Raw genomic sequence first — 27,715 nt, 5'->3', positions numbered from 1 at the left:
CTTACCTTTTCAGAGAGTTGAGCAAGGACCTTGAATAAAGACAAGAACAGTTAACTGACGGTCAGATCGGATCAGATTACCAATTTTCTCAATATTTTTATCTGTCTTTGACGTGGAACAGTAACCCGGGAAAACATCATCTTCAACGTCATCTCGGCCATCTTGGAAATGCTTAAATCACTCAAAAACCCACCACATGATAAATATTTATTGCCATATACCTTTTTTTAATAAAAGATAAGTTTCAGTAGCATTTTCCAAGTGTCATATGAAATTTCATAATTCTTTGCTGTAATAAAGTACTTATCATTATTTTGGCAAAACAAAAAACAGATGTTATCCAAACAATGGCCACAGCCAGACTAATATGTCTACAGAAACTGGAGAAGCAACAATCAAAAAAGAAGGCTTCATGCTACATAGATGTCGGTCGTATAAATTTGGTTCAAGTGCAGTTCTTCTGTAGCAGCATTTGTCTCATTATTTAATAGTCACAACTCATAGTGTAAGAAACTGTTGAATATTCTACAATGGTAATGAAAAGTAATATAATCTACATACAGACATATGTATGTAGATTATTACTATAGTGATGCACAGCATGACGGCAGTGTTACTTGCCACTGTTGAATGTTCTATGATAAAATTTTCAAAATTATTTAAGATAATTGAAAAGTATAACAGATAACAGAAAAGTGTCTTCACATAACTAGTAGTATTTTGTAAAAAGTTCAAAACATTAAGAAAAAGTGGCACTGGGGTAAATTTTTTTTGAAAATGTAGCAATGAAACTATTCATGAAACATGAGAAGAGAGAGGTAATAAATAGAACACACAAAGATTCATCTGGCTAGAAATTCAGCTGGCCTGATCCCATGATCCTCAGAGATTGTAAGATTGCAGATATTCTACATGTTCCATGTAACAAGTAGAAGCCTTGTTTAATTCACTTCCTAAAGAGTATGCTTCCTGATAACCTGAAATATTATAAGGAAAAGTTAAAAATAGATGAAATACGACTTCAAGAAGATTCTAAGATCTCCTCACAATTCAAAGTTTTCCCCAATTTTTTTTTCTTATAAAGTTTGTTGGAAATATAAAATTATTTATCATGCATGATAAAAGCAAAATAAACAATTTTTATATTTTAGTTTGCAGCAAATCACATGTACAATCAACACAAAATTAAATGTAACAAATGAAACATATTATTAAGGCCTGACTGCATACAAAAATCCTATAATCAGAAATTTAGCTCCAGATGGGCATCCAATGTGGATAGCATAGCAATAACCAAATAATACATGACCAGTTAGAACTTAAACAAGAGCAGCTAACTGTATATACTGAAACACGGAAGATATTAGCAACAATTATCAGCTATAAAAAAAAACCCAAGTATTATAATAAAAAATAAAGCTTATGGATTAAGAAGTATATTTATGGAAATAAAGAAAAATCCCGTCAAAAAAAAAAGAAAGAGAAGAATCCATTAACTACATAAAACAGCTTCTGTATTCTTCAGACTTGATATCCTGTGACTCTTTTTTCTACTAATTAAGAGAACATTAAAAAGGGCAATGATTTGTGACAACAAATGAAACAAAGAAAAAGAAATCACAGAGTAAAATTAAGGCTATATCAAAAAATGAGTTCCACAAATGTTTCACGGATAGGAAGAAATGTACGTGTGTCACATTTCTGGGGGGTCTACTTTTAAGTGGGCATTATAAATATGCGAGAATAAATTCCTTTTTTTTAATAAAAATGAAAATTCTCATTTTCTTTTTATCACACATTGTATTTGCTCAAAATAAACATAATAAAAAACATTATATATTATGAACTGTCAAGAAAAAATATGAGCCAAGATATATAACAAAAGTTAAGCTTTACAATACCGTACTTATGTAGTTAAGGAGTAAAAAAAATGGATTATAAAAGCATACAGTCAGAAAGCATTTTTTTTATTTTAATGCCAATTTTAATTCAAACAGAATGAAAACAAAAAAGGAGCTAAAATTGACAATTATGAAAAAAGTAGCTAAACCATTTATTTACAAGAAAAAATTAGATAATTCAACTATTAAACCTTTATGATTTTTCAATAGCAATAAAAACAGAAATATTTATAAAAAAGGAAAATCTGTATATACCTTAATTCTTTGTGAACATTAGTACTTGTTGAAAAACTATCTGTTATTTTAATGAACTGAATTTATGCAAAAAATTGAAATTTAAAAATGCAGTACATTTCTGAAAACACTACCCAGCCCAATTGTAGAGTCCCTAATTGAGTAAATTTTTTAATGTCACTTTTCAGAAAGAATCATGCATGAATTGCAATAATCATTTCTTTATTTAAAATTAAAACAAAAATACATTTCAATGTATTTTTTATTTTTATTTTTAAATTATGTTTGTTTTTTCTTTTACAATTATAGACTAATAAGAACTTACTATGTGTGATACATTAGTAACGTTTATATAGAGCTATAAACAGCTTATGAACAGTACTGTTAAATCTTTTAGACCCCATGGTGAAGTGATAAGCTCTTGGTCTTTTATCTCAAAGTTCTAGGCCTTAGTATCCCCAGTAAGGCTTGGCAATTTTCATAAGCTATAAATATAACATATTATAAACCCAGATACAAGCTTTGAGGCAATATGAGTTTATCAATTAACAAAAGGGAGGAAAACTGGAAATTTGAGCATGAAATTACTCTACCTTACTACATTTATAAACATAAATCACATACATGTGTACGCACAAAAGTTTTTACTACTAATGAATCTAATGTTTGCTATTTAACAAACTATTATGATTATGATACATTATGATACTTCATTATAATTACAGTGTTTGCGAACCAAGATTACAAGCACTGAAATAAAAAGATGCAATATGGCAACATAAAATTCACACACTATACAGCTGTAACAAATAAAACTCCACAACCATAGAATATAAATCAAACAATTTATACTTAATACATTCGCTGAAATGCCTGCATATGTGCAATAAGGATAACAATGGTATAATTCAAGGTATTTTCATTTTTAACAACCCTCTTCAGGATCACCCTGTTAGTCAATATTTTTCTTTAAAGTAAATTGTTTCTTTATTAGTTTCTAAATGTTTAAGAGTTAAATTTAATTTTTCTTATTAATAAATTCTAATAGAAAATACATAATATGTAATTGCAAATTTATTCTTGTATAAATAATTTTTTATTTTATTACTATTATTTTTTTAAAGTACTTTCGTAAGATTGCCAAGATTTCAATAGAAATCTTTCTGGTTTGTATATCAAGGAAATGGTGTAGATTGTATTCATATTGTCATTTAACTACTGTCATGCTCAATCATTTGACCATAAAAACACAATATAGCAGGAAAACACATATGCAGCAAGCACAGTAATGTTATGCAACTTCTTCACCATGTGCAGGTATATGTTTTCTCAGTCACAATAGGTTTTTCATAAAAATTATACAAAAAATTATTACAAGGCTATACTTACTAGAAAATGCACAAAAACAATTTACCACAGAGGATACAAATAACATAGTGTGTAGCAGTGAATGTATTAAGTAAATTCCACAAACAAAAGTGAATTAAATCATTAAATATTGTTTATCCAAAGCATAAATAAAATACAGTAATCACCAATTATTACACTCACTAATTTTCCTGGCATGTCATTATTTGGATTAATTTAAACCAATTAAATATGCAGTAAACATTGATTTTGTGGCTAATATTATATAGCTAATAATGCTAATATATGCAACAATATAGTTTTTTTATTACAATGAAAACTTAAATAGCAATCTATATATTAATTAATCTTGGAAAAGATGGTTTTTCTTTTGAAAAGGATATGAACCTTTTCTTCAACCAACTTCACGTAAGTTTCTGGCACATATTATTTTTATAAATCTAACTAATATAAAATAAATAGCAATTCCCAGTGAGTGTAAAATATGATGACTGCTATATACAATTAAAATGTTAAAATAAATGAAAAATAAAGTTCTTACCCCACTTGTGTTACTGTTTATCTGTTGTGATTGCTGTTGTAATGTTTCTTGCGATGATTTATTAAAGCTTTGTATATGTCTAGCCCAACGATTTAAATGAGGAAAGCGAGATGATTTACTGCCAACAATGTCATCTAAATTACCATTATCACACACAATGAGAGTATTTAAAACAGTTTTATCGATATCAGTCATCGTATAACCATTAATATAACTATTATCACATAAATATGAATTTAATATATTTTTATAACTATTTACATCACCAAAAACACCGCCACCACTATTAACAGCACCATAACTCCCATTAGCAGCAATATATGTTTCCATTACACTATTCAATATTTTGCTTACATCATTAGTATTGGCAACAACATTATTTAGAGATGAATATCCATCTGTATTTGTTTTTTTCATAATCTGTGTAAGATGAAACATAGTAAACTTAACTGCATTCCAAATTTTATTACAGAAAAATCTATATCCCTGAACACGTAATATATCCAAGTTTATATCTCGACCTGAAAAAAGGATTAACTAAATATATACATATTATTTAAAATAAATTATATAACAGTAATTATTAAATAAATGAATTTAACTGAGAAATTTAAAAAGTATAAACAACAATAAACTAAGTGAATACATTATATATAAATATCCAAATGAGATGACCAAAATATTACATACCATAAAAAAAATACATATTTTTCCACTTGTCCAGTTTCTTGGGTTGGGCAATGGATCATATCCTCCTTGATCTATCCCTTCAATACTCATCTTCCATAACCTTTCACCTTTTGCATATCTGTTCATAATACCTTCCTAAACTTAACCTAGCCACCTCCTGAGTTTTGCTCTACTCTGTCTACACATTTTCTGTATTTGTGAAAGCCCTTACTTTTTTCTACACAAACACACACACACATACACACGTAAAAATATTACAAACCCATCAAAAAAGTAATTCAATACAAATCAAACAGATATAGAAAGTTTTAAATGTGCGGTATCTATAAAATTATATCCCATGATTTCAAAAAAAACAATTATATTAGAAAAACCACCCCATCATTCAAGAAGAGATTTTTACAACATTACACATATAAAAAAATGTCCAATGTCATAGAACATAAATAAAGGATATAATTTATTAGATATAAAAATAACTTAAGAAACATTAGATTTGATGATAATAAAATAGATAAATTACAGAAATAATACACCTGCAAATTAAAACATATTAAGCAGCACACATTCAAGTCAAAAATAAAAACTGACAGAACTTACAAAATCATGTAACAAGGAAATAGTTTTAACAGATTTATTCCAAACCTAACATGATACCAAAGAACATAGATTTAAAAAATGAAAGAGTGTAATTTTTACGGTAACTTTCTTTGTAGGTGATTATTTTTATAACTTAGCTGATGATATATGATAAATGTAGAACCTAAACATAATAATAACTCGAAACTCACAATATACAGTTTTCTTTTCAGTTACTACACCATCTTTAGACTTATTTTTTTTTTAATCTTCTCCTTTTTGTTTATTGCCACTACAACCTGAATCCTAGCCAACTTCAGCTTATATCTTCATTCATCCCTACTTAAAGCCACTTTTCTCCTGGTCTTAATTCACATCCACTGCTACCGCAACAATTCATCTTGTTTTTATCCTGCCTTTTTTAGGTCTATTACATACTTCTCCCACTATAACCTGCTTCACAGTAAAGATGTCTGCATGGACAAAATGCCATGATAATCATAACCAAACAATTTTACTTTACTATCCTTCTTCCTATGCTCATAAAAATTATTGTGACTTCTGTACTTTTCCGTAATATTAAGGAATAAAGATTTCTATATTTTAAATGGTTATTACTACTTAATTGCAATAATTAAAAATATAATAACATTCTTTATTACAAACTTTTTGAATAAAAAGTGCATTATTACTTTTGGTCACACAGTGGGATTGGTGGGTGTGAAATTGAATTTTCTTAATGTTTTGAGGTATGAGTAGTATGATATACCACTGACTTTAAATTTAATTTCTTTATATATATATATATATATATATATATAGGTCTATGTATAAAATCTGTGGTTAGAATATCTCCAAAACTACTTAATTAGATTAATTTCAATGAAATTTAGATATGCTGTATTATAGTGTATCTGAGGTTGTACATGTAAAAATTTGAGGAAGATTGGTTGAGTTACTTTCAGTTACACTCAATTTAAGTTCAACAACAAACAACACAACTTCAATTTGAGGCTATGTTGGCTGCGGTGTATTTTTCATACATGCTTAGGCAGTGAGTCACAGTCATGAGTGAATTTAAATTTAACGCTTATGTGTAGGGTGTAATCATTATTTTTAATAATTTCAACAAATTACAATCATAATAATTCAATTTTTTTATAAACAGAAAATATATTTTAATATTATATAAATAATTATTCTTGCACACAAGATTATAAAAAATAATTATACAAAAAATATTATAAAAAATAAAATAACGATAAGTCAATCTTCTTGAACAGAACTGTAAAAGAGTTATTTTTTTGTTAACTAAAAATCAAGATTTCAAACAACTTAAGGGCTATAAGATCTCTCTTAAACAGTGGTTTATGTTTTATTACTCTATTTAAACGATTCACTTAAATAAAAATAAAAAACTTAATATTATAAAAATGCATGGTCTTCTTACTATGAAAAAAATCAAACTGAAGCAAAACAAACTTAATGAAATGTCAAAACAAAAGACGATAACACGGAATTAAGCATTAAAATAAAGAAACCTAATACATCAACAAGATTTTGCTGTGTAGAGAGTAAAATTTTTAAGGTAAAGACAAAAAACAATCTGGCACAAGGAGAACTTACATGTATAAAATAAGACTGCTTGTGTTGATTACATTTAAAAATTAAAGATATTCTTAAGTCTACATGCAGTGTAGTACTTAGCAGTAGCAAAACATGATCAACAGGAAAAACAAAAAAGAGAAGACTAGAAGCCTTTGAAATATACTATTACAGAAGGATATTGGAAATTAGACTTATCAATAAAATATGAAATGAAAAGGTCATAAAAAGTAGAAGAGAAAGGAAACTCATGCCAGAAACGTGTAATGAGATGAACTAGGTTGCTGGGTGTATATTAAGAAATTTAGGTTTGATAAACTTAGACCCACCGGGTTGGTCTAGTGGTGAACGCGTCTTCCCAAATCAGCTGATTTGGAGTTCCAGCATTCAAATCCTAGTAAAGCCAGCTATTTTTACACGGATTTGAATACTAGATCGTGGATACCGGTGTTCTTTGGTGGTTGGGTTTCAATTAACCACACATCTCAGGAATGGTCGAACTGAGAATGTACAAGACTACACTTCATTTACACTCATACATATCATCCTCATTCATCCTCTGAAGTATTATCTGAACGGTAGTTACCGGAGGCTAAACAGGAAAGAAAGAAAGGTTTGATAAACTTAGTAACAGAGGATTGTTGAGAAGGTGAAAACTGTAAAGAAAGAAAAAAATTGAGATCTATAAAAACAGATGACCAGGAACTAATATATAGTAAGTATATTAATTAAAGAAAGTCACAGAATAAAGGAGAATCGGCAATAGCGTAAAATCAGTGAAATTACTGTTGATTCCAGAAGAATACAAAATATTTTTATTTTCAGACAAGTGTTATTTTCAATGGAAAAAGAATCACTTATTTAAAACGATGATACTTAAGGTTAAGATTGCATTGTGGCTTCAGTACAGTTCATGTACAATGTTACAGATCCTCTAATTCAGTGATGAAATGATTATTAGTTAATAAGCAGTAAACAAGAATTTACTAACTTTGTTAATCACTGAGGTCCAGTACATACCTGCTAAACAGTAAAATAATGCTGAGATTTACTTAACAGACTAAATAAACAACATTTGCAATTTTTATAATCTGTAACCGAAGTAAAAAAATAACTAATGAAAATAAACCTTTCACTAACTGAATTTAAAAAAATAAAAGAAATACCACACCTGGTGTCATATAAGCACATAATGCAAATCTTAAAGCATCAGTTCCACATTCAGGAATACCATTTGGATAATCACATTTCTGACCCTGCATTGCTTTTTCAATCTCTTTTGCATCCAGATTACTATCACGTAACTGTTCGTGTAGCTGTTCAAGTGAAGCACCTTGTATAACATCCATCGGATCAATTACATTACCTAATGATTTACTCATCTTGCGTCCATGTGCATCACGAACAATTGGATGTAAAAACACATCCCTGGAACAAAATAAAAATTTAAAATTAATATAATTCAACAATATTGGCTAATTGAAAGAAAGAAATAACAATTGCATTTATGTAAAGTCAAAAAAAAAAAATGTTTTGTCACCAACCAACAAATAAATAAATTTAATATACATGCATGCACACACAAACATGTTTTACCGTGTTAAAAAAAACAAAAATTAAATAGGAACTAAAATTTATATATTAATTACACATCATTGTACACTGATGACGAAATTGGTGCTTATTGTAAAATTCACTAGTGCTCTTAGTTTGTTCATAAAAAAAGGTACTTGGGAAGTTTTTTATGTAAAATTTCCTTAGCCACCTATTGGTGCTTTATATTTTTACATGTGATTAAAAGTAAAGCTGCTATTGGTGAAAAACTAAATATTTCTCCTTAATTTGTTAATAAACAAATTGAAGTTGTTCACTCATGTCCACTAGGACACACTTATATTCTACATACTTTTCCAAACCCATTCCAATAATTTTTGCTGTAGTGAACTTTTTTGATGTTAAGGCCTTTTTGAGTCTCTGTTCACTCAGCTAACAAACTGACGCCTTTGTAGTCACTTTACAGCAAACATAATTAAAAATAAACACTTTTATTTGCTACGTCATGTCAAAAAACTGATCTAAATAAAACCATAAAAACATTCTATTTATTTTTTTTGTAATGTTCACTTAAAACAATAAAATGAAGTACAGGAATCATATTATGTATAAACATCAGTAACGAAATAAAGTTGCTAGACAAATATCAGTTGAATGGAGGAGAAACATTGTGTGTGATGTGTGTTGTACGTGTGTGTGTGTGTCTATGTGTATATATATATATATATAAAATCACTACAGTGAAATATGTAATTAAATGAAAATAATATATTCTTACTTGAAAGGTAATTTATTTAATAATCTTTGACCAAAGAATACCATCCTAGCAACCCAGAAGAAAATAATGTCATGTCCCGTTTCTAATAAAGTACCAGGGTAGAAAGTTCGCAATTCCTCAGTCTGTAATAAGATAATAAAAACTTATATATATATATATATTTCTGTGAAAAAAATAAAGACAATGTATAAAAAATCAGATTAATCAGCCATCTCTTAATCACTCACACCATTTGATACACAGTACAGAAATGAAAAAAAATTATTTTGTAAAGAAATAATTATAATTATTTACTTTTTCATTGAACATGTTTAATTTTATTTATTTATTAAGATTCCGAATAGTCCTAGCAAATAGGGTCTAGTCTATAGAGTTAAGAAGAGAAAAAGGAATAAGATTTTTTTTATAGATATACCTGAAACACTACTCTGTTTCAGGTATATCATTAATAAGTGTTGTCGGATATCTGAGAGGAAAAAATACCCCATATGATTCATTTAAAAATAAAAATTTTCTAAGCCCTTTTAAAATTCTTTTTTTAGAGGAAAAAATTGTAATTTTTCAAATATATTTTACATAATAAATGTAGAACTTTAACTTGTAAAAATATAAAGAACTGTTTAATGTACCAACTTGTAACACAATTAATTTTATTAATTTATTTTTTATTAAACTCATCAAAACCAATTAAATTAAAAAATATATATATATATATATATTAGCTTAAATAGTAAATATAATAAGTTATTAATTATATAATTATAATTTTATTATAATAAAATATAAAGATACAGTAAACAAAGAAAACAAATTGTAGAAAAAAATAATTTTTCCAACTTTGTTTTAAGTGTTTTTTTCTTACCTACTCGGGCTTGGATTAGCTGGCAAGACACTTTTTACATTAGAAAGGAAAAATTACAAACTTTATAAACACTGTTCATTTTTATCACTCAGGGTAAAACTAAAATCAAAATTCAAGGAATTTTATAAGCTTGAAAGAAGCTCTAAATATTTTTTTCTGGTAAATTCAACTATTTTTTTGTAATATTTACAAAATAAATTTCCTCTCCATCCCCCTCGCCAATCTCTATAGACCATCCTTTATTTCATGAGGGCAGGCAATCAGCTTACAACGAACAGCCTATCCTATCAAAATAAAACAGCCTGTCTTTGTCATAAGAATCTTAATAAAACTAGAATATCAAACAAAAAAGTCAATGGTTCTTAATTAAATTTCTATTTTTACAGTATGATAAAGACTGATAAATATCTAACATACAAAATCATTTATAAAAAATTAAACTCAATTGGTAAATATTTTGAATAAACTGCACGCTAAGGATAGTGCTTGATATATATGGATTCCAGCAAGTAACTTGCAAAAAAATATTTTTTAACAAGAAATGTTTCTTACCTTATATAACTCTCCAAACAAATGTAGTAGTGTTTAAAAAACATTCAAATATTATTACCATAAAATTCAATCACTAGTGATTTAACTCCATATTAAACAAATTTTTGTCATCAAAGCATTACAACATAAACCATTTCCTAATAGGATCTCTTAACAAAAAAAACTGGAAAAAATTTATGGGAACCTCTAAAGAGGTGAATAAACAACTGTCTCAATCACAAACTTTCTGAACTGGATTAATGATATTCATGACATTCAGCAAACTATGTTTCTCTTCTTTTAAGGATATAACCTAACCTGTTTCTCAATTTATGAAACTTGTCACCAATCATCTTCATTCCTTACACTCTTTCCAAAAACTTATGCATTCAAGTACTTTAAAAGTTTGGCTAAAAGAAATTTTACTATAGAATGTACTTCTACACTGGTGAGATTCTCAACTGCAATGAGAATATTAAATTTTGTTTTCTTTTAATCCTATGGTGGTAAGCAGTCATTGACTATCACATTAGCTGCTATATTACTATCAAGATTTTATTGACAGTTGCTCAAACAATATTTCTACAAACATCCTAAACCACTGTCTTAAGTTTCTAGGCAGTGAAACTCTCTTTCTATCATGATTATATTTTCAAAAAACTTTTCCCGGTGATATAAAAGAGATAAGATTTTATAATCATCTTAGTGTCTCATAATATAATTAAAATATTCAATTTTAAAATTTTTTACAATCTTTTATAACTAAATGTTTAAATGCAGCCCAAATCTTTCAAAACCTGATCTGGGTGCATTTTAAGTCAAACTACAATGCATTGTCAAAATGACAATACTGACATTATCAAAATTTCTTCAAACTCCATGTTAAAATAAAAGTTCATTTCTTGATGCATTAGAAGGTCCAGGCTCATCTAATATACAACTTAGCTTATGTAGGATTTATAAGCATGGGCAGATTTATGAGCAAAAACACCCTCATTAAGCCAGTCAAATACAAAGGACAAAAGAACACAAAGTTCTTTGTATCCTTAGCAGAGATCTAATAAGGTTGTCATACCAAGCCTACAGATCACCAGAGAAAGGGATCAAGTAAAAGACATAAGGAGAAATAGCAAGGAAGAGATGCTTAACAGAAAAACTGCAAAATGAGACAAACAACACCACCTGAAGTAGTGCTTAAGGTTTTCTCCAGAGAGTAGGTGTATATCTCACCAGTAACCTACAAGATCAGTATAGTTTACCAAGCCCAGGAGCAGCATACTAATCAATGATTTTGTGAAAACCAGTTTAAATATATGTTGCAAAAAAAACATTTTTCTTCATAGTAAAGAGCCAACTAAGAACAGGCGACTGACTCAATCTTCCTGTATCTAAAGAAAGCCCTTACCTTACTCCAAGATGTGAGACACGTGGAAATATCCAGCTGAATCATGATCCATTCAACTAAATCTAATTAGAGAGTTACTTACTAGGTAGTCCTTCAAACTTAAAAACTGTGTATACATGCACAATCAGTACCACACACACTTTAGAGGTTTGCAAAAAAAGCATATAAATATATATATTTAAGCAAGCAGCAAGAATTAAGTGTCAACAGCTAAATAATTAAAACACTGTAATTATCACCATAACAAATTACAACTCACATCTTCAGGCCATCCGAATACTGAGAATGGAAACAAACCGGAGCTGAACCAAGTATCCAAGACATCACCATCTTGTCTGAGGTGAATTTTTGATACAGGAACTCCAAAACGTTTTGCAGCTTTTTCAGTAGCTTCCTTTTCTGTACGTCCACTCACCCAATAGTTATTATCAATCTCCTACAAATTCAATAAATATTCAACACAAAATGAAACATTATAATTAAAAACAAATTGACTTTAAAATTATAATTTAGAAAAAGTAATAAATTAATCATAACACTAAGAGTAACCTATCTCTAATCTTTTCAATAAAGCATCTTCTTTTCTTCAATATATAAAAAGGTAAAACACATGCAAATAGAAACCTGATTTCAAATACAAATACATAATAGAAAACAGTATTTACATAAACACAAACAAATGAAAAAGGTCTCACCTTGAAGATAATTTTTTTAATGACATTAATATAAGTATGCAATTTTTAAAAATTAGAATATAAAGTCAAAAAAGTTAAAATTTGGTAATAAAAAGCTTAATAAACTAATAACTAACATTTCTATAACTTTAATGATATAAAAATAATATAAGAAACAAAATAATGATATTTATGTAATATAATAACAACATGAATAAATTAATGACTCACACTGCCAGGTTTAACTGATGGATCATCAACTGTGACAAAATATGCTGGAATACGATGACCCCACCACAGCTGTCTAGAAACACACCAATCTCTGAAAAAATCAAAAGCTATATAAAGATCATTTAGGAAAATATGAAGTTTTTTATTCCATTTATCAAATGAATAAGAAACGCATTTAAAAATGCATAAAAAATACTCTAAAAATATTCCTAAAAGTTTAAACTAACTGTACTTCTTACCTACTAAACCTATCTATAATAAACATAGATTTCAAGAAGTTAAAACTTACAAGATTTGAAAAAGTTTTTTTCTTTAATATTTCATTCTTTTTAAAGAAATTTTTTTTTGTAACAATTTTCTTTTATTTTAAACCTTTTATGGAATATCTATATTAAACTGATCTAATTATAAAAAAAAAACAACTGTTCATATGAAATGAAAACACAAAAATCCTTTTCTTGATAAAAATAAGAAAAGAGATGCAGAGAAATAACATTGAGAGATTGCCTCCTACTGCAAGCTAATTCTTTCTGGAATGTAAACATTACAACGCACATTTACCCTGACTGTTAAAAGAATTCTTAAATTCTTTCATGTAAATACTTTGAATATCAAAATGATTAATTTACCATTACTTTTTAACAATCTGAAAAAATCTTCAAACTATACATGTAGAGAATTTATTTAACATTTGTAGAAATCTCTCAATTTAGCAAGTATACTATAAACTAAGTAACTATAATTAATACCGGAGAAAAATCCTTTACAAAATAAAAAAAGAAGAAAATCATCAAAACTGAACTGGTGAAAAGCAAGATTTACTATTATTTTTTAAAAAACTAAACATAAAAAGAAATAAGATTTAATTGACAACATCCTCCCTCATCCACCTCTTTTTTTGAGCTTGGTCAATAAAACAGTTTTTCTTCTAAATAATGCAGGTAACATAAGGACATATTTTTCTATTTTTCTTTTATTGCATAAAAATGCTTATTATTTTATGCCTAAAACATAAATTCACATTAACAAAGCTTACTTAGAAAATAAAGATAATAAAAATGCAAGAGAAATTATTATTTACAGATGGTAACATTATGTCTTTGTGTTAAAACTACTAAATGGGTTAAACATGGCAGTGAAAGTTGGCATCCAACATTTTTATTTCATGATCCAACATCATTGGATTGGATATACCTCAAGATCCTAATTTCACACCCTAAAATTTCCAACATTTCATATATTATATATATATATAAAACATTTCATTTCAGAAAAGAAATAAGATTTACACTTTATACATAACTTTTAAGTTTTATTCCAAGCCACTTAAGCATGTTTCAGTATTTTTCATTTTAAGAGATCAATTTTATCTTTTTTTTATGCGCTATTTATTTACGCTGGAGTTAATTATAGCCTTTTTTCTAATTTTACAATCAATGAGCAGCCACCTGAAGTCAAAACACAGTTACAATCAACTAAGCACGCAGTCAGGTAAAAATAAGATCAAATCACACATATCATTAGAAAAAAAAAAGATATTTAAATATCAATCTACCAAATTACATTTCCCACTGCAAAATTACGCCTCTAAAAATATTCACTATTAACAAACAATATTAAAATTACCTGATATTTTCCATCCAGTGAAACCACGTCTTGTTATGAGTCTCTGGAATTATTTTTAGTTCACCTGACTGAACTGCTTCCATAGCTTTTTTTGCCATATCTTCACATTTTATATACCTAAAACAGATAAGTAATATAAAGTAATTACAATATTTTGCTACGATTACTTTATATTTCAAATATAAACATAAATAAAATCCTGAATTTTTAAAATAAGATTATATTCAAAAGAATCCAAATAATTATTATAAACACTTAAATTATTAAAAAGCATTAAAATAAATACACAAATCTTACCACTGTGGCTTAATTAAAGGTTCAACAACATCTTTGGAGCGACTGCAAATAGGCACAACCATAGGATTATCAATCGTATCACGATATAAACCAAGTTCCTTTAATGAAACTATAATCTCTTTCCTTGCCTGAAATCTTTTCATACCCTGAAAACAAGAAATTATGACAAAAATTACAAAAAATTTCTTGCAAATATCATCATCGAAAAGCAAACATAGTTGACAGGTGTCGATTATATCAGTGATATATATATCAATGATAATATGATGCTGATAATATATGCGACTGCTGATATTTCTCAGAAACAATTTTCATGATCTGTGAGGTTGATGTGGATCATTAAAAATATTTTGCTTTAAATATAGAAATAGAATTGATCTCTTTAGTTATTCTTAACAATTAGCTTATTCATTAATATGGTTCCAAAACACAGTTTGGAATATGTAAAACAAATTGTTAGGGATGTGGGATGTAGAGGGTATACTGAAGTGAAACGACTAGCACTAGATAGGAAATCTTGGAGAGCTGCATCAAACCAGTCAAATGACTGAAGACAAAAAAAAAAAAAAAAAAATTAATATGGTAATAATAAATTATGACACTGGAATAAAATGTCACCATAAGGATTGGCTGAAATCAACGTTATGTCTCTTGGAAAAAGCAAGAAAATCTGTTAACAGATAGTGTAAAGCATCAATGCAATAATTCTACACTGTTCACAAACAATACATTTTTATTTTATTTTTCAAGTTAATTTTAATTTTTAATTCTTAATTGACGTCATATTTAAATATACCTAATTATTTTATTTAACTGACTTCACGTTTTCTACATATGATAGTAATTTTAATTTTAATATTTTAATTTTTTTCTAAAAAAAAAATATGCTACGTTTTGATATGTAATTTTATTTCATTTATACACAACTGATGATGATGATGATCTGCAAAATTATAAAAAAATACAATACATTTTATATGTGCTGCCACTTCTCAGTACGGGAAAATTATATAAGCAATTTAATTAATACATTTTTGGCTGGAATCTAATAGATCAGTTGCTTTGATTGTTCAATGTTAGCCTTCTTCCTGAACACAGTTTCAAAACTATAATTTCCTTTTTGTGCTAGGAGAGCTATAATTTACATTATACAAAAATCCCAAATTAGTTTTTCTTTTCTCATGTCTTAAATATGTTACTTTAATCATACTGCTTTAACACATATTTACACCCTTTCCCACATCAATCAAATTACACCACAATGAAACTTTAAATCTATTATTGAATTATACAGATTTCAGTTAAATTAAAATTAAATACATCTGCTATCAATTAAATTTCAGCTGGTGTGTTTACATAGGTGATAACATATTGATTAGTTAATGTGTTATGATTTCTATGATCAAGCATATGCTAATCAACTGCAAAATAATTATTTTATCATTATTCATCAATTACATACTGTAAACAAACATGGGATTTATCTCATATTTTGATGTATCTTTTAATCTGATAAGTGATGTATACATAAACTAATCTAGTTATAAAAATCTTCCACAAAATATTGTTAGAGCTAGATAATTCTTAATCAAATTAATCAGAAAATTGAAAAATAATAGAAATACAATGTGTTCATTGTCAGCTTAATAATGAACAGTTTGCATAAAGTCAAATATTTCATTTAGGTAAATACAATTTCTCACAATCTTGGATCAAAACATAATTAAGTAGCTGCAACAGAATTAGATTTCCTACTTCTTTAAAAAGGAAACTATTATCTTCAAGTTCTTAGACAATGGACAAAAAAGAATCTCATATGGTGATCAAATATTATTTTTTGAAAGGCAAAACTGCACAGGAGATAAGTCAACCTGGACAAATGTTATGATGAGTCAACTCCATTGATTAGAACAATTTAAATGGTTTGGTTATTTTTGGAGGGGTCATATGAGCACAAATAATGCTAAACTTTTTGGATAGCCTGTTGAGGTTGCAGCTGTAGAGAATACTGAAAAATCCATAATATGGTACAGAATAGAGAGGATAGAAAATGTATGAGGTTGCTTAATAAGCAACTCCAATGAACAGTGGATCATATTCTATACAAATATTTATGTGTGAAAACTTGAGAGAAACCCATTGCATTTGCTCACAATTTATCAAAAGCATGAAAGTAAACATTACTAAGAACGGTTTGGGACTGTTTCAACAAACACGAGAGAAATTTTTGTGTTGTTTCATAAGAGTTGAAAATATTTGGATACATCACTACTGAACTAAAACCAAGGATCAGTCAAAATAATAAATTCCATTCAGAGAACTTGTCCCAAAGAAGGTAAAAACCACTCTGTCAGAAGGAAAGATAATGGTCATGTCTTTTGGAATGTTCGTAACATAATCTTCATTGATTTTCTGGAGAGAATAAAACAATAACTGGATAATATGCATATTTGCTGGATTATCTAAATAATAAGATAAAGAAAAAATTTGACAAAGATTTTTTCACCAAGAACTCACTCTTTTGCAAGCAAAACCTTTTTGATTTAAGCTAAGAAATTCTGCATCACCCCTTATTCATGACATTAGCCCCTATAAAATATTATCCATTTCTAAATATGCAGAAGTGGTTTGCTGGAACAGGATTTACATAAAATAATAGATACTGCCAAAACACCTGCCTACTGAGAAAACTTTGTTAAATCATACTATAAGGATAGTTCAAAAAACTTGATCATAAGTGTATAGTAACATGATTTCCTTTTAAGTCTACAATAGCAAACAAATTAATCTAAACAAAAGGAATTTTTGTTCTGTTATAGGGAATTTTCATTCTGTGGCAGACTGCTTGCTGTTTGGTGTTTCAGGTTATGATGTGTTGCTCTGTCCTAACATGCCAATGACTCAAAGAGTCATTGCCAGTGAGTATAGTGTAGGGTTAAGTACTGTAAATGAAATCGTGAAAATGTTTAGTGAAATGGGTTCTATCTCTACAAAGAGAAAAGGAAAATGTGGACAGAAAAAGAAAACCACACCTACACAGGCTCAATTACTAATAAGAAAAAGCAAAATTAATCCACGATTGTCAGCTGCTAACCCCTTAATAGGGACTTGAGAGCCAGTGGGACTAATGTTTCTGATATGACAGTCCATAGAAGATTGTTGGAAGTGGGAAGGATTGCTCGAAAATCTAAAACGAAGCAGTTATCAACACAGGTTGTGAAGATAAAATGACTTCAATGGGCAAAGGAACATAAAGAATGAACTATTGAGATGTGAAAAAAGTTATTTTTTCTGATGAGACTCATTTCTTTGTCCAAGGAGAGAGAGTAGCCTATATTCATAAGTCGGCATATAAGAAGACTACTCGCCAGCACAACTGCAACAAGCTGCCAAACACCCAGCCAAAAAGATGTTTTGGGGATGTTTTACAAAGGGCCGGGAGCACTTATGCCTGTGGATGGATGATAAAATCAGACAATACATTAATATATGCCAAAGAAAAATAGTCCCACTTACGCAGAAGAACCCAGAACTCATTTTCCAACAGGACCTTGCACCATGTCACATGTCAGAGAAAGCAACATATGCCAAAGAAAAATAGTCCCACTTATGCAGAACCCAGAACTCATTTTCCAACAGGACCTTCCACCATGTCACATGTCAAAGAAAGCAAGAGTTCTTCAAAAACCAAAAGATTTGATTCTCTAATAGCCAGGGAATTCCCCTGACCTGAATTCCATTGAAAATTTATGAGCCATGGGCCATACTAAAATAAAAACTTGGGAAAATGAATTGTAGCACAAAAACTGACCTTATTAATTCAGTGATACAGGTTTGGTTTCGAGATGAAGAAATCAAAAATCATTGTTCTACCTTAGTGGAATCAATGTGAAAGAGGATTAATGAGATAATCAAAAATAAAGGAGGGCACATAAACCAATAAATTTGAGTGAGTTTGACCATTAAACATTTTTCTTCTAAAAATAAAATTTTCGGTTAAAAATATTATGTTCAGATTAATTTTTTCGCCACTGTATATACTTAAAAGACTTGAAAGGAGATTACATTAAAATAAACAATTTTTTCCTGCAAAATTCTTCTTTTTATTTTTGCACAGACGTATCACAAACCACTTGTATTTGAAAATATTATGTTTATAAATGTAAATTAAAGTATAAGATCAAAAAATGATTTATTATTGAAACTGTAACATTTTTACTTCTTGATAGTTAAATGATAAATACCTGCCAACCTCCTTTTAGATTTCCTTTTAAACTTATATTTTGTGTTAAAAATTTTATGTATATGAAAATACTATTTTTATAATAAAAGCTAATCTTTATTATTCCAACAATCATTTCAACTCAAATGACCAGAATAAAATTAATAATAATACCAATGTTTTTTTTTGTTTTTTTTAAAGATGCGATGGAAACAGTTTTATTGTTTTCTTTTTAAAGATAACGGAAACAGTTTTATTAAACTATTTATCAATATTAAATTTACTGCATCTAATCATAATATGCAAACTATACTCACAGCAAAAAAAAAAAAATTCAACATAATTGAACAAAATTAAGTTAACAATAAAAAAATTTTTACAAAAACACATTGAAAAGTTACAGATTAAATAATTATTTGAGTTTCTTAACTTTTTTTAAGACAGGTGGCATAGATTACATTGCCACCAGTAAATAAATAAACTGCTAATTTCCCCCAAAAGATTCCTCACAGGAAAAATTTTCCTTTGTTTGAAAGTGGATCATTACAATCTTTAACATTTTATAGTGTTATCACATTTCACCACACTGTTCAATAAATAGATTTTCTGGATAGAATAACTAATTTTTATCCTGAAAGTAAGAAATATTCATTGCTTCCATAATCACAAGTTTAATAAAAGGCAATAGAAAAATATTCAGCATCATCCTTACAACTGAAGATCTTTAAATGTAATTAAGTACCACTTTTTATTATACAAACAACACACTTTTTTACATCCACTTTTCTTCATTGTTGATCTTTTAACATATAACTTCTTTATACACTTTTATATGATCAAAACATTTTTTAGAACAGAAGATATCACTAATAACAAATTAATATGAAAAAACTAATACTCACAGTAAACTTGCCACAATCACCAGTTATATTTCCATCCTCATCAATAACTGTAATAAATGGTAAACTATGCCTCTTGCCAACTTCATAATCATTATGGTCATGAGCTGGTGTAATTTTTACAGCACCTATAAAAATCCAATATTTATTTCCAATAATAATTAATAAATACTAGTAATAATAATATCTGCTGCACTAATAAAAACAATAAGAAACGCTAAAATTAAAATTAAAATAAAATAGTGAGTTACTATATAAATAATATATTAAATCAAAATACCTGTTCCAAAATCCCTATCAACAAAATCATCTGTAATAACAGGTAAAGTACGTTTACAAAATGGATGAACAACATTCTTGCCATGTAAGTGTGTATATCTCGGATCTTGTGGATGTACAGCAACAGCTGTATCACCTAACATTGTTTCAATTCGAGTGGTAGCAACTACAAGTGATTCTGAACTATCTTCAACCTACAAACAGAAAAAGTACAAAATTAAGATGCACTTTACAAAACTTAGAACTAAAATATAAAAATATATCAAAATAATAAATTAAAAAAATAAGGTTTAATATAATAAATTAAAAAATAATATTTAATTACAATAATTAAAAAAAATAAATAAGTAAATATTAAATATTATTATCAAAATAATAAGGATGTTAAAAATTGAAATAAAGTAACAAATTGATAGCGGATTTACACCAAAAATTTAACAATATCTTCAAAGTAATCTCTCTCCAGAAAACAAAATACTTCAAAATTCACCCTATTAAAAACTCTACTATAATATAATTTAATTTTAATGTATTCAAATACTCTGAAATTTTAGCAAAGTAATTATTAAAACATATCCTATAAAATTTACATCTTTTACTTTTTTTATACTTGTTAAAAATCTCTATTTTCTGTTATAAACAAATTTTTACCTTTTACCATTAACTTTCTTAATTCAGATAGATGTTATATTAAATACTTATAATTAAATAATTATTCAAGAAATTAACTTTAAAATGTTTCATAATAGAACTAATATTTGTATCAAACAAAAAACTTGTAAAAAAGATCTAATCTAGTAAAGTTAATAAATCACAATAAATAGGCTTACAGACTACTGCCACTTCTGCAGTTAATGGAAATGAAAATAACCCTACAAAATCACACAATATAAGTTTAATTGTTATTAAACTTGCAGAATGCACTGTTTCTACCTTTCATCCAAAGATTTCGATTTCAAATCCTAAACTTAGTCAGTCTAGTACTTCTCACTCACAACAGAAATTCATATCATTAATTGTATCTTATCTGTATTTGGGTTAAAACTGTAGTTACTTATGAAAAATAGATAAATAAAAAACTGATCTTACCATGTAAGCAAATGACACAAGCACACCAAATTCTACTCTCTCAGGGTAACCAGGAATAGAGAGTAATGTTCTTCCAGTCAATTCCATTTTGTCAACCTATTTTTTTAAAAAAAATGCATATCATGAAGATTTTATAAATACTGGTAGCAATGCAAAATAGACTTTAAATTTATAAAAACAAAATAAATTATTACATTAATAGTTCATCACGATCATTGAATCAGGCTGCAAATCATGAACCTTTACTTAATTCTGTCACTTCAACAATCCTTTTCAAAAATCTTTTCTTCTGCACTCTTTTTCAGATCTTCCTTTACATCCAGTAATTTTTTTGTCTTTCTTTCACACTTCTTCAATTATGATTAATTTAAAAAATTTCTTCTGCTATTTTTTCCTATGCCACTTTGCCTCTAGAGCCACTTTTTTCTAGTATTTTAAATTCTATATCACCATCCAAATCACCTTAAGTTTTCTGGATTCAAATTCCCTCCTGGACATTCTAGGTATTTTCTCATGGTAGCATTTCTTATTCAATTTCTTCTCATCTTTCCTACCACGCTTCTTAAAAACTTTATCACAATCATCTAGATTTTACTTTCTCTCTCTTGTACACTCTATGATTCTGAATTGTATGTAAAAGAGGGTGAATGTTGTCTAACTTATAACTACCTAAAAAAATAAACGATATACCAATTTTACTCATCAGCAAAAAGAATTATGACATATTGCTCCAAAAACTAACCACACTTTTTGGATTATGTTTACATGATACATAAAACATAATTTCTAATCAACTACAATTTTTCTTTGAAATCAATTTTATAGAATATTAAACTAAATTTGCCTAAAATTACAATAGTTCCACTATTATAACTAACAAATTGTTTAATTTCCAAGATTAACACACTCAGAAGTGGATTTTTTATCCAATTTTATTTTACTCACTTTTTTATTTTTACCTTTCACCTTTTTTATTTTCACTTGTTTACTTTTTTATATTACTTGAGATTAATCAATTTCAAATTTAAAATATGATAACTTAAAAATATTACATAAGTGCAGTTAACTACCCTAACACTTTATGTAACAACTTTTCCTTTTTTAAAGGTAAGCAAAGAACTTTTTATTAATGTAAAAAAATGGTTAACTTTAAAATACTAAGATAACACCTTGTGAAATGTAAATGATTTTTAATTTTAATCATTTTATTTTTTGTTTAAAAAAATTCAATTACTTATTCCAAAGAAGAAACACAGTTTCCGAAAAGCAAATTTAAATATACATTAAAGTTATGTATATGCTACATCATAACATTTGTAAGTGACCTGAAATGAATAAGAGACCAATCTTTAAAAAGAACAGTGTTTTCAAGAACAAATATTTTGTGCCAAAATTAATGAGAGAAGTGGGGAATGACATAGTTTCCTGATGCCTGCTTCAGGGAGTCAAATATATAGCTATATGTTAGCATGCTAGACCCAGCAAAACGCAAGCAATATTCAACCCTATGAGCGACTCCTTTACTCTGATCACTATAGGGAATGGGTGTACAGATAACATCATTGGTTTAACCTTAGTTTAAATGTGATACAGCCAAAAAAAGACTGGGACAGTTATGTAACACAACAAACTAAAGTAACCCTTTCTGTTGTGAAAAAATGCATTATACATGTTGTAAACACATACATAAATTAACAAGCATGACCAATTACACTGTGTGTGCACACACGCATGCACACACACCCACACATTAAACTAGACTACAAGCTCTAGATTGATGATGATCAATATCATCCCTGGTGTGCTAAGGGAGCAAACATAAGCCAAAAATTCACTTACAGCAATAATTTTTACAAAAACGTTCTCTATACAGTAATTATTTTTAATAATGATCTAAATTATAAATATACGTAATTTGGGTAAATATACGTATAACCAAATCTCACCTCAATATCAGATATAGCTGATTTGAGTGAACAAGACCAATTGACAAGTCTATTACTTCTGTAGATATCACCATCATCATGAAGACGTACAAAAGCTTCAACTACAGCTCGGCTAAGTTTTGGATCCATAGTGAAAGCCGCTCTATCCCAATCCAGTGAAGATCCTAACCTTCGCAACTGGAGGTAAATACGATCACCTTTTCTAAACATAAAATTAAATCCTTTCTAATCACATATAAATCATAATAAGAATAACTGCACCTGTTAGTAAATAATTCTGTTAGAACTGATTGTAAGTTATAATTTGAATAACAGAAAGTAAACAAACTGATGAAAAATATTTAAAATCGGTACAATCAACTTCCACAAGTAACATGGCTCCAATCCAAACTGAAAATAGCATATATTTTATATAAAATTTTATTTTTTCTGCAGTAAAAATCTGTACAAAAAACAGTTCTGATTAACACAATAGCAATAATAGATTGTACTACACCTTTACAGTCTGAGCAAAGAAAAACGACTAATAGAAATTACTTTATGATGAGCAGCTACAAATAATGATTGTGTAATTAAACCATTTGGATGACAAGAAGGATTTGTACATGATTACAGGCTAAACTTACAAACGTTTTCTTAAATTTTTATGGGTTTATTTAATTTTTAAGCTTTTTTTTATAGTTTTTGGGTCTTCTTTTAGAATTTTATGTATCCTTTTAAAGAATTTTAAGTATATGGAGAACTTAAGAGTTTGATATCTTTTACCTTTTTAAAAGAATTGTAGTGTTGGTTAGTGACCATTAAAGTTTGTGATAAAGTTGAGACTTTGATAAAAGCATGAATCCTTTTAATCAATCATTAAATTTAACACTAAATCCTACAATATCAGAAGCTGTCATTGCAAGATATGCATAACTGAGCAACTACTAATGGATGATCAGTACTGTAAAGGTACCTTTCATTTGGGCAAAAGCATTTACAGAGAAAATACTAATTGAATTTATATTGTTTTTTACATAATTATTCAACATTTTTTCTAGAAAGCTGAAAGAAAGTTAGGGTTTGGGTGTGACATTATCCACCTGCAAATCTTAGCTAGGAACAGGACTCAATCTCGTACTTATCTTCATATTTAAAAAACTGCTGAAAGTATAAAAAATCAATCTTCCTTTTATTGACGCACAGTAGTCATTATCAAATAACAGAAAGTGACTAGTGAAAGAGAGTTCTGGCATAAATCTCGCCCCCAGTATAGCTCATAGTGTTTGGGTGAGTATGTGTGTGTGTGTGTGTGTGTGTGTGTGTTGTGCGCGCGCACACGTGCCCATGTGCATTGTACAGTATCACAAACAAGATTATCAGTACAAAATTGGATGATGTTGCAAAAGCAATTGTTCAGATAAAAAAATACACTGTCTATAGTGATACTTTAAAAATGTTTTCATCATTTAATCTCTGGGTGTTTACAGAGTGATATTTAGCCTGCTGGCAGTCAATATTTTCATACAAAAATTCCAAGAAAAATAACTGGAAAACTCGGGTAAAAAATAAATGTATTAAATAAATTCAAATTTCTGAAGTATTATTGCTATTGAGGTACTACGGTATACAATTTCATCAGTAACATTTTTTTTTTCTTTGTATTAAAGGTAACAGTGTTTAAAATAAGTAATAACAGTAATAATAAATATGCTCAAACAGTAATTTCCAATTATTAAAATTTAAGTAAGACAGTGTATAAAGTAATAAAGTCCAATTTATTTAATAATTTCATTTGTAGCAGTTATTAACCATGAATTTATATAATAATGAACTTAGCCTTCAAACATAATTTCTTTCCACTGTTAACTTACTTTAATGAAAGAGAGCATTCTCATCTTTGATTTCTTGCATAAAAACATTTACCCACATTAATAAAATGAGGCTTAAAAAATACAACAAAATAACTGTTTTGAAATTCTCTCAAAAGGAAATATAATTTTTTTACTTCTTTTAAATTTCAACTTTTTGAAGTTGGCAGCAAATTGTGAGTTATAATTATTTTTCAATTCAGCACAGATTTCAAAAAGAAAAAAATTAAAAAACTGATTTTTTTTATGTGGCCTTCAGTAGTTACTTATGAGGTTAACAAACATAAAACCCATAAAAATAATATAAAGTTCCAGTATTTTTTCAAAGAGTATGAGAAGTAATAAAAAACAAATTGTAATAATTTATAATTAATTTAGGAAACACTTAGTCATTACCCTCTTTTTCTGCACAATCAATAGGAAATAATGATTATATTATTATGATATTATTATCAATAATAATAATTTTAGAAATCAAATTATACAAGATTTATTAAATTTAAACAAAAAGATATTTCCTTTAATGAAAATTACTTCCCTCAACATCATTAACAATTTAAAATTCATCTTAAGGTATCCAAGCCACAATTGATATAATTAATTTAATAAATTATATCCGTCTATATGAACTTTTTATTCAGTATCTACTGATTTATACAAATTTTAGAACTCTATCTTTAGAAAATACTCCACTGGCGGTCGTCATCATATCAATATAAAATAAAAAACTAAAAACAAACATACATGTATATACACAAAGTCATAACACACAAACACATATCAATAAACATAAAACCACCACATACAAATGTGATATGTACACAGTCACCCACATAGAGGGACTGAAGAACTCATGCAATACAGCCATTGCTATTCCCTACCACCAACCTCTGATTTTATCACCAAATCGTAAAATGAACTGGACTAGAAATTTAAATGATGATTCCATACTTGAATTGAACTATATTTATATGCATTATAAATCTCATATTCCTTGGGCACATCCATGCATCTAACTTTTTTACAAAAATGCAGTGGTAGGAAATTGGTTTTGAAATCAGGGTACATATGACCACAATCCATAATGTGGCACATGTAGTTAAGATTTATTGAAAACAACATTGTGGTTAGGTAGATATTCTTTGAACACTTTCATAAAATGTCTTCCAGTTTAGTCTATACAAAAGCATTCACAATCATTACATTTAATTTTGTAAATCCCTGATTTTAACTGTATATTTGTGGTTTTAGGTTTTAACATTTTCTTTGAATTATTAGTGGAACGGAAAGAGATTCTTACATTCAGTCTCTTAAATTCATTGGTTGGGATGCTGGGTAGAATGTTGCCATATTCTGTTGATCTGACTATTTCTTTAATTTTAATTTGACAATTTTGTTCAGTTTCTTGAGATCCTCCCTACAATGAAATTATTATAACCATTCACTATGGTTAAATGCTTAATTGTATTGAGCTTATTTCGGTAATCAATATCAACCAAGTGAAACTGTTACAAGTCTATGAATAAAGCTATTGTATCAGCCATTTTTTGAGATAATGGGTGGTGGGAATTGGCATGGATCGTAGCATCTGTTGTTGTAGGCTTCCTGTATATTTTGTTTGTAATTAGTTTTTAATTTTATCTTGATGCAAGGATGACCTCTAGAATGATTTTCTGAAGATGAATCAGAGTTCCGAAACACTTAAAAGTAAGTAGATACCATGTAAAAAGTTCACATAGATAGATGTAATGTATTAAATTAATTATATTAACAATGTTTTCTGGGCCCTGGAAGCCTATGTGGAGGTGAGAGTCTTTAAAGTTTTGGATTTAGCAAAATAGTATTGTAAAATTGATTGTAGCACATTTGTATCAGTAATATAAAGATTTAATAAGCATATCCTCATAGGTTCCCCATTCTAACTCATGCATTTAATCAGTATGTGGTGCTTCTAAAAAATAAGTTTTAACATAATCTAGTAAAAGGTTGAGTATCCAATGCCAGCAAGAATCTAAGTCAGCCAATAAATCCTTAGGGAACTATATAACTGATAGCTCCCAATCATTTAGTACGTCTTGGGGAGTAGTGACCCAACAACAAAAAGGTCAAGAAATATAAAATTGAATGAAACTCCACAGAATAAGCAAATGAGCATGCATTAAGGTGGTGAGCCCCATTAGTTAGCCAACTAACTTAGGGTGCTACAAGGTATTAAATTTAAACCAAAATAAAAGACAGCAGCACAGGATTATATGGTTAAAAAACTGGCACAGACACCAATGTATGAGAACCAGAAATTGAAATATTACAGACCTCACAGGAAGAAAGGAAGAGTTATATTCAGAATACTTCAAAATAGATGTGAGAGAAATAATCGAAGAGTTTGATAACAAACATCAAAGGCTTAAAAATCATGAACTATATCAGAAATGACAGCCTTTCTTTAAAAAAATACATAGATTGTAATATAGCTCCAAATATTAATTTCTATGGTACAAAAAAGTAAAAAAAATAAAATTATAACTTAATAAAAATTATGATTATGATGTCAATG

General features: G+C 28.1%; 1 protein-coding gene across 2 annotated transcripts in view; it reads right to left on the bottom strand.

Annotated features, from left to right (window-relative positions):
- ValRS (Valyl-tRNA synthetase) overlaps positions 1 to 27,715 on the bottom strand; it is a 64,507-nt gene that overhangs the window by 23,923 nt on the left and 12,869 nt on the right. The window contains exons 5-15 of one of the 2 annotated variants that reach the window (XM_075373732.1): positions 23,312 to 23,513; positions 21,366 to 21,461; positions 20,278 to 20,470; positions 20,001 to 20,125; positions 14,877 to 15,022; positions 14,580 to 14,696; positions 12,954 to 13,044; positions 12,308 to 12,484; positions 9,251 to 9,372; positions 8,090 to 8,346; positions 4,045 to 4,565 (exon numbers count right to left, since the gene is read on the bottom strand). In XM_075373732.1, coding sequence (XP_075229847.1) covers positions 4,045 to 4,565; positions 8,090 to 8,346; positions 9,251 to 9,372; positions 12,308 to 12,484; positions 12,954 to 13,044; positions 14,580 to 14,696; positions 14,877 to 15,022; positions 20,001 to 20,125; positions 20,278 to 20,470; positions 21,366 to 21,461; positions 23,312 to 23,513 — 2,047 coding nt within the window. The remainder of the gene's footprint in view (positions 1 to 4,044; positions 4,566 to 8,089; positions 8,347 to 9,250; positions 9,373 to 12,307; positions 12,485 to 12,953; positions 13,045 to 14,579; positions 14,697 to 14,876; positions 15,023 to 20,000; positions 20,126 to 20,277; positions 20,471 to 21,365; positions 21,462 to 23,311; positions 23,514 to 27,715) is intronic. The other variant, XM_075373733.1, reaches the window with a different exon arrangement.

The sequence above is a fragment of the Lycorma delicatula genome, chromosome 8 (assembly GCF_047948215.1).
Source record: "Lycorma delicatula isolate Av1 chromosome 8, ASM4794821v1, whole genome shotgun sequence".
NCBI lineage: Eukaryota > Metazoa > Arthropoda > Insecta > Hemiptera > Fulgoridae > Lycorma > Lycorma delicatula.
The sequence above is the reverse complement of the archived record's forward strand: the minus strand, read 5'-3'. Positions and strand labels throughout refer to the sequence as shown.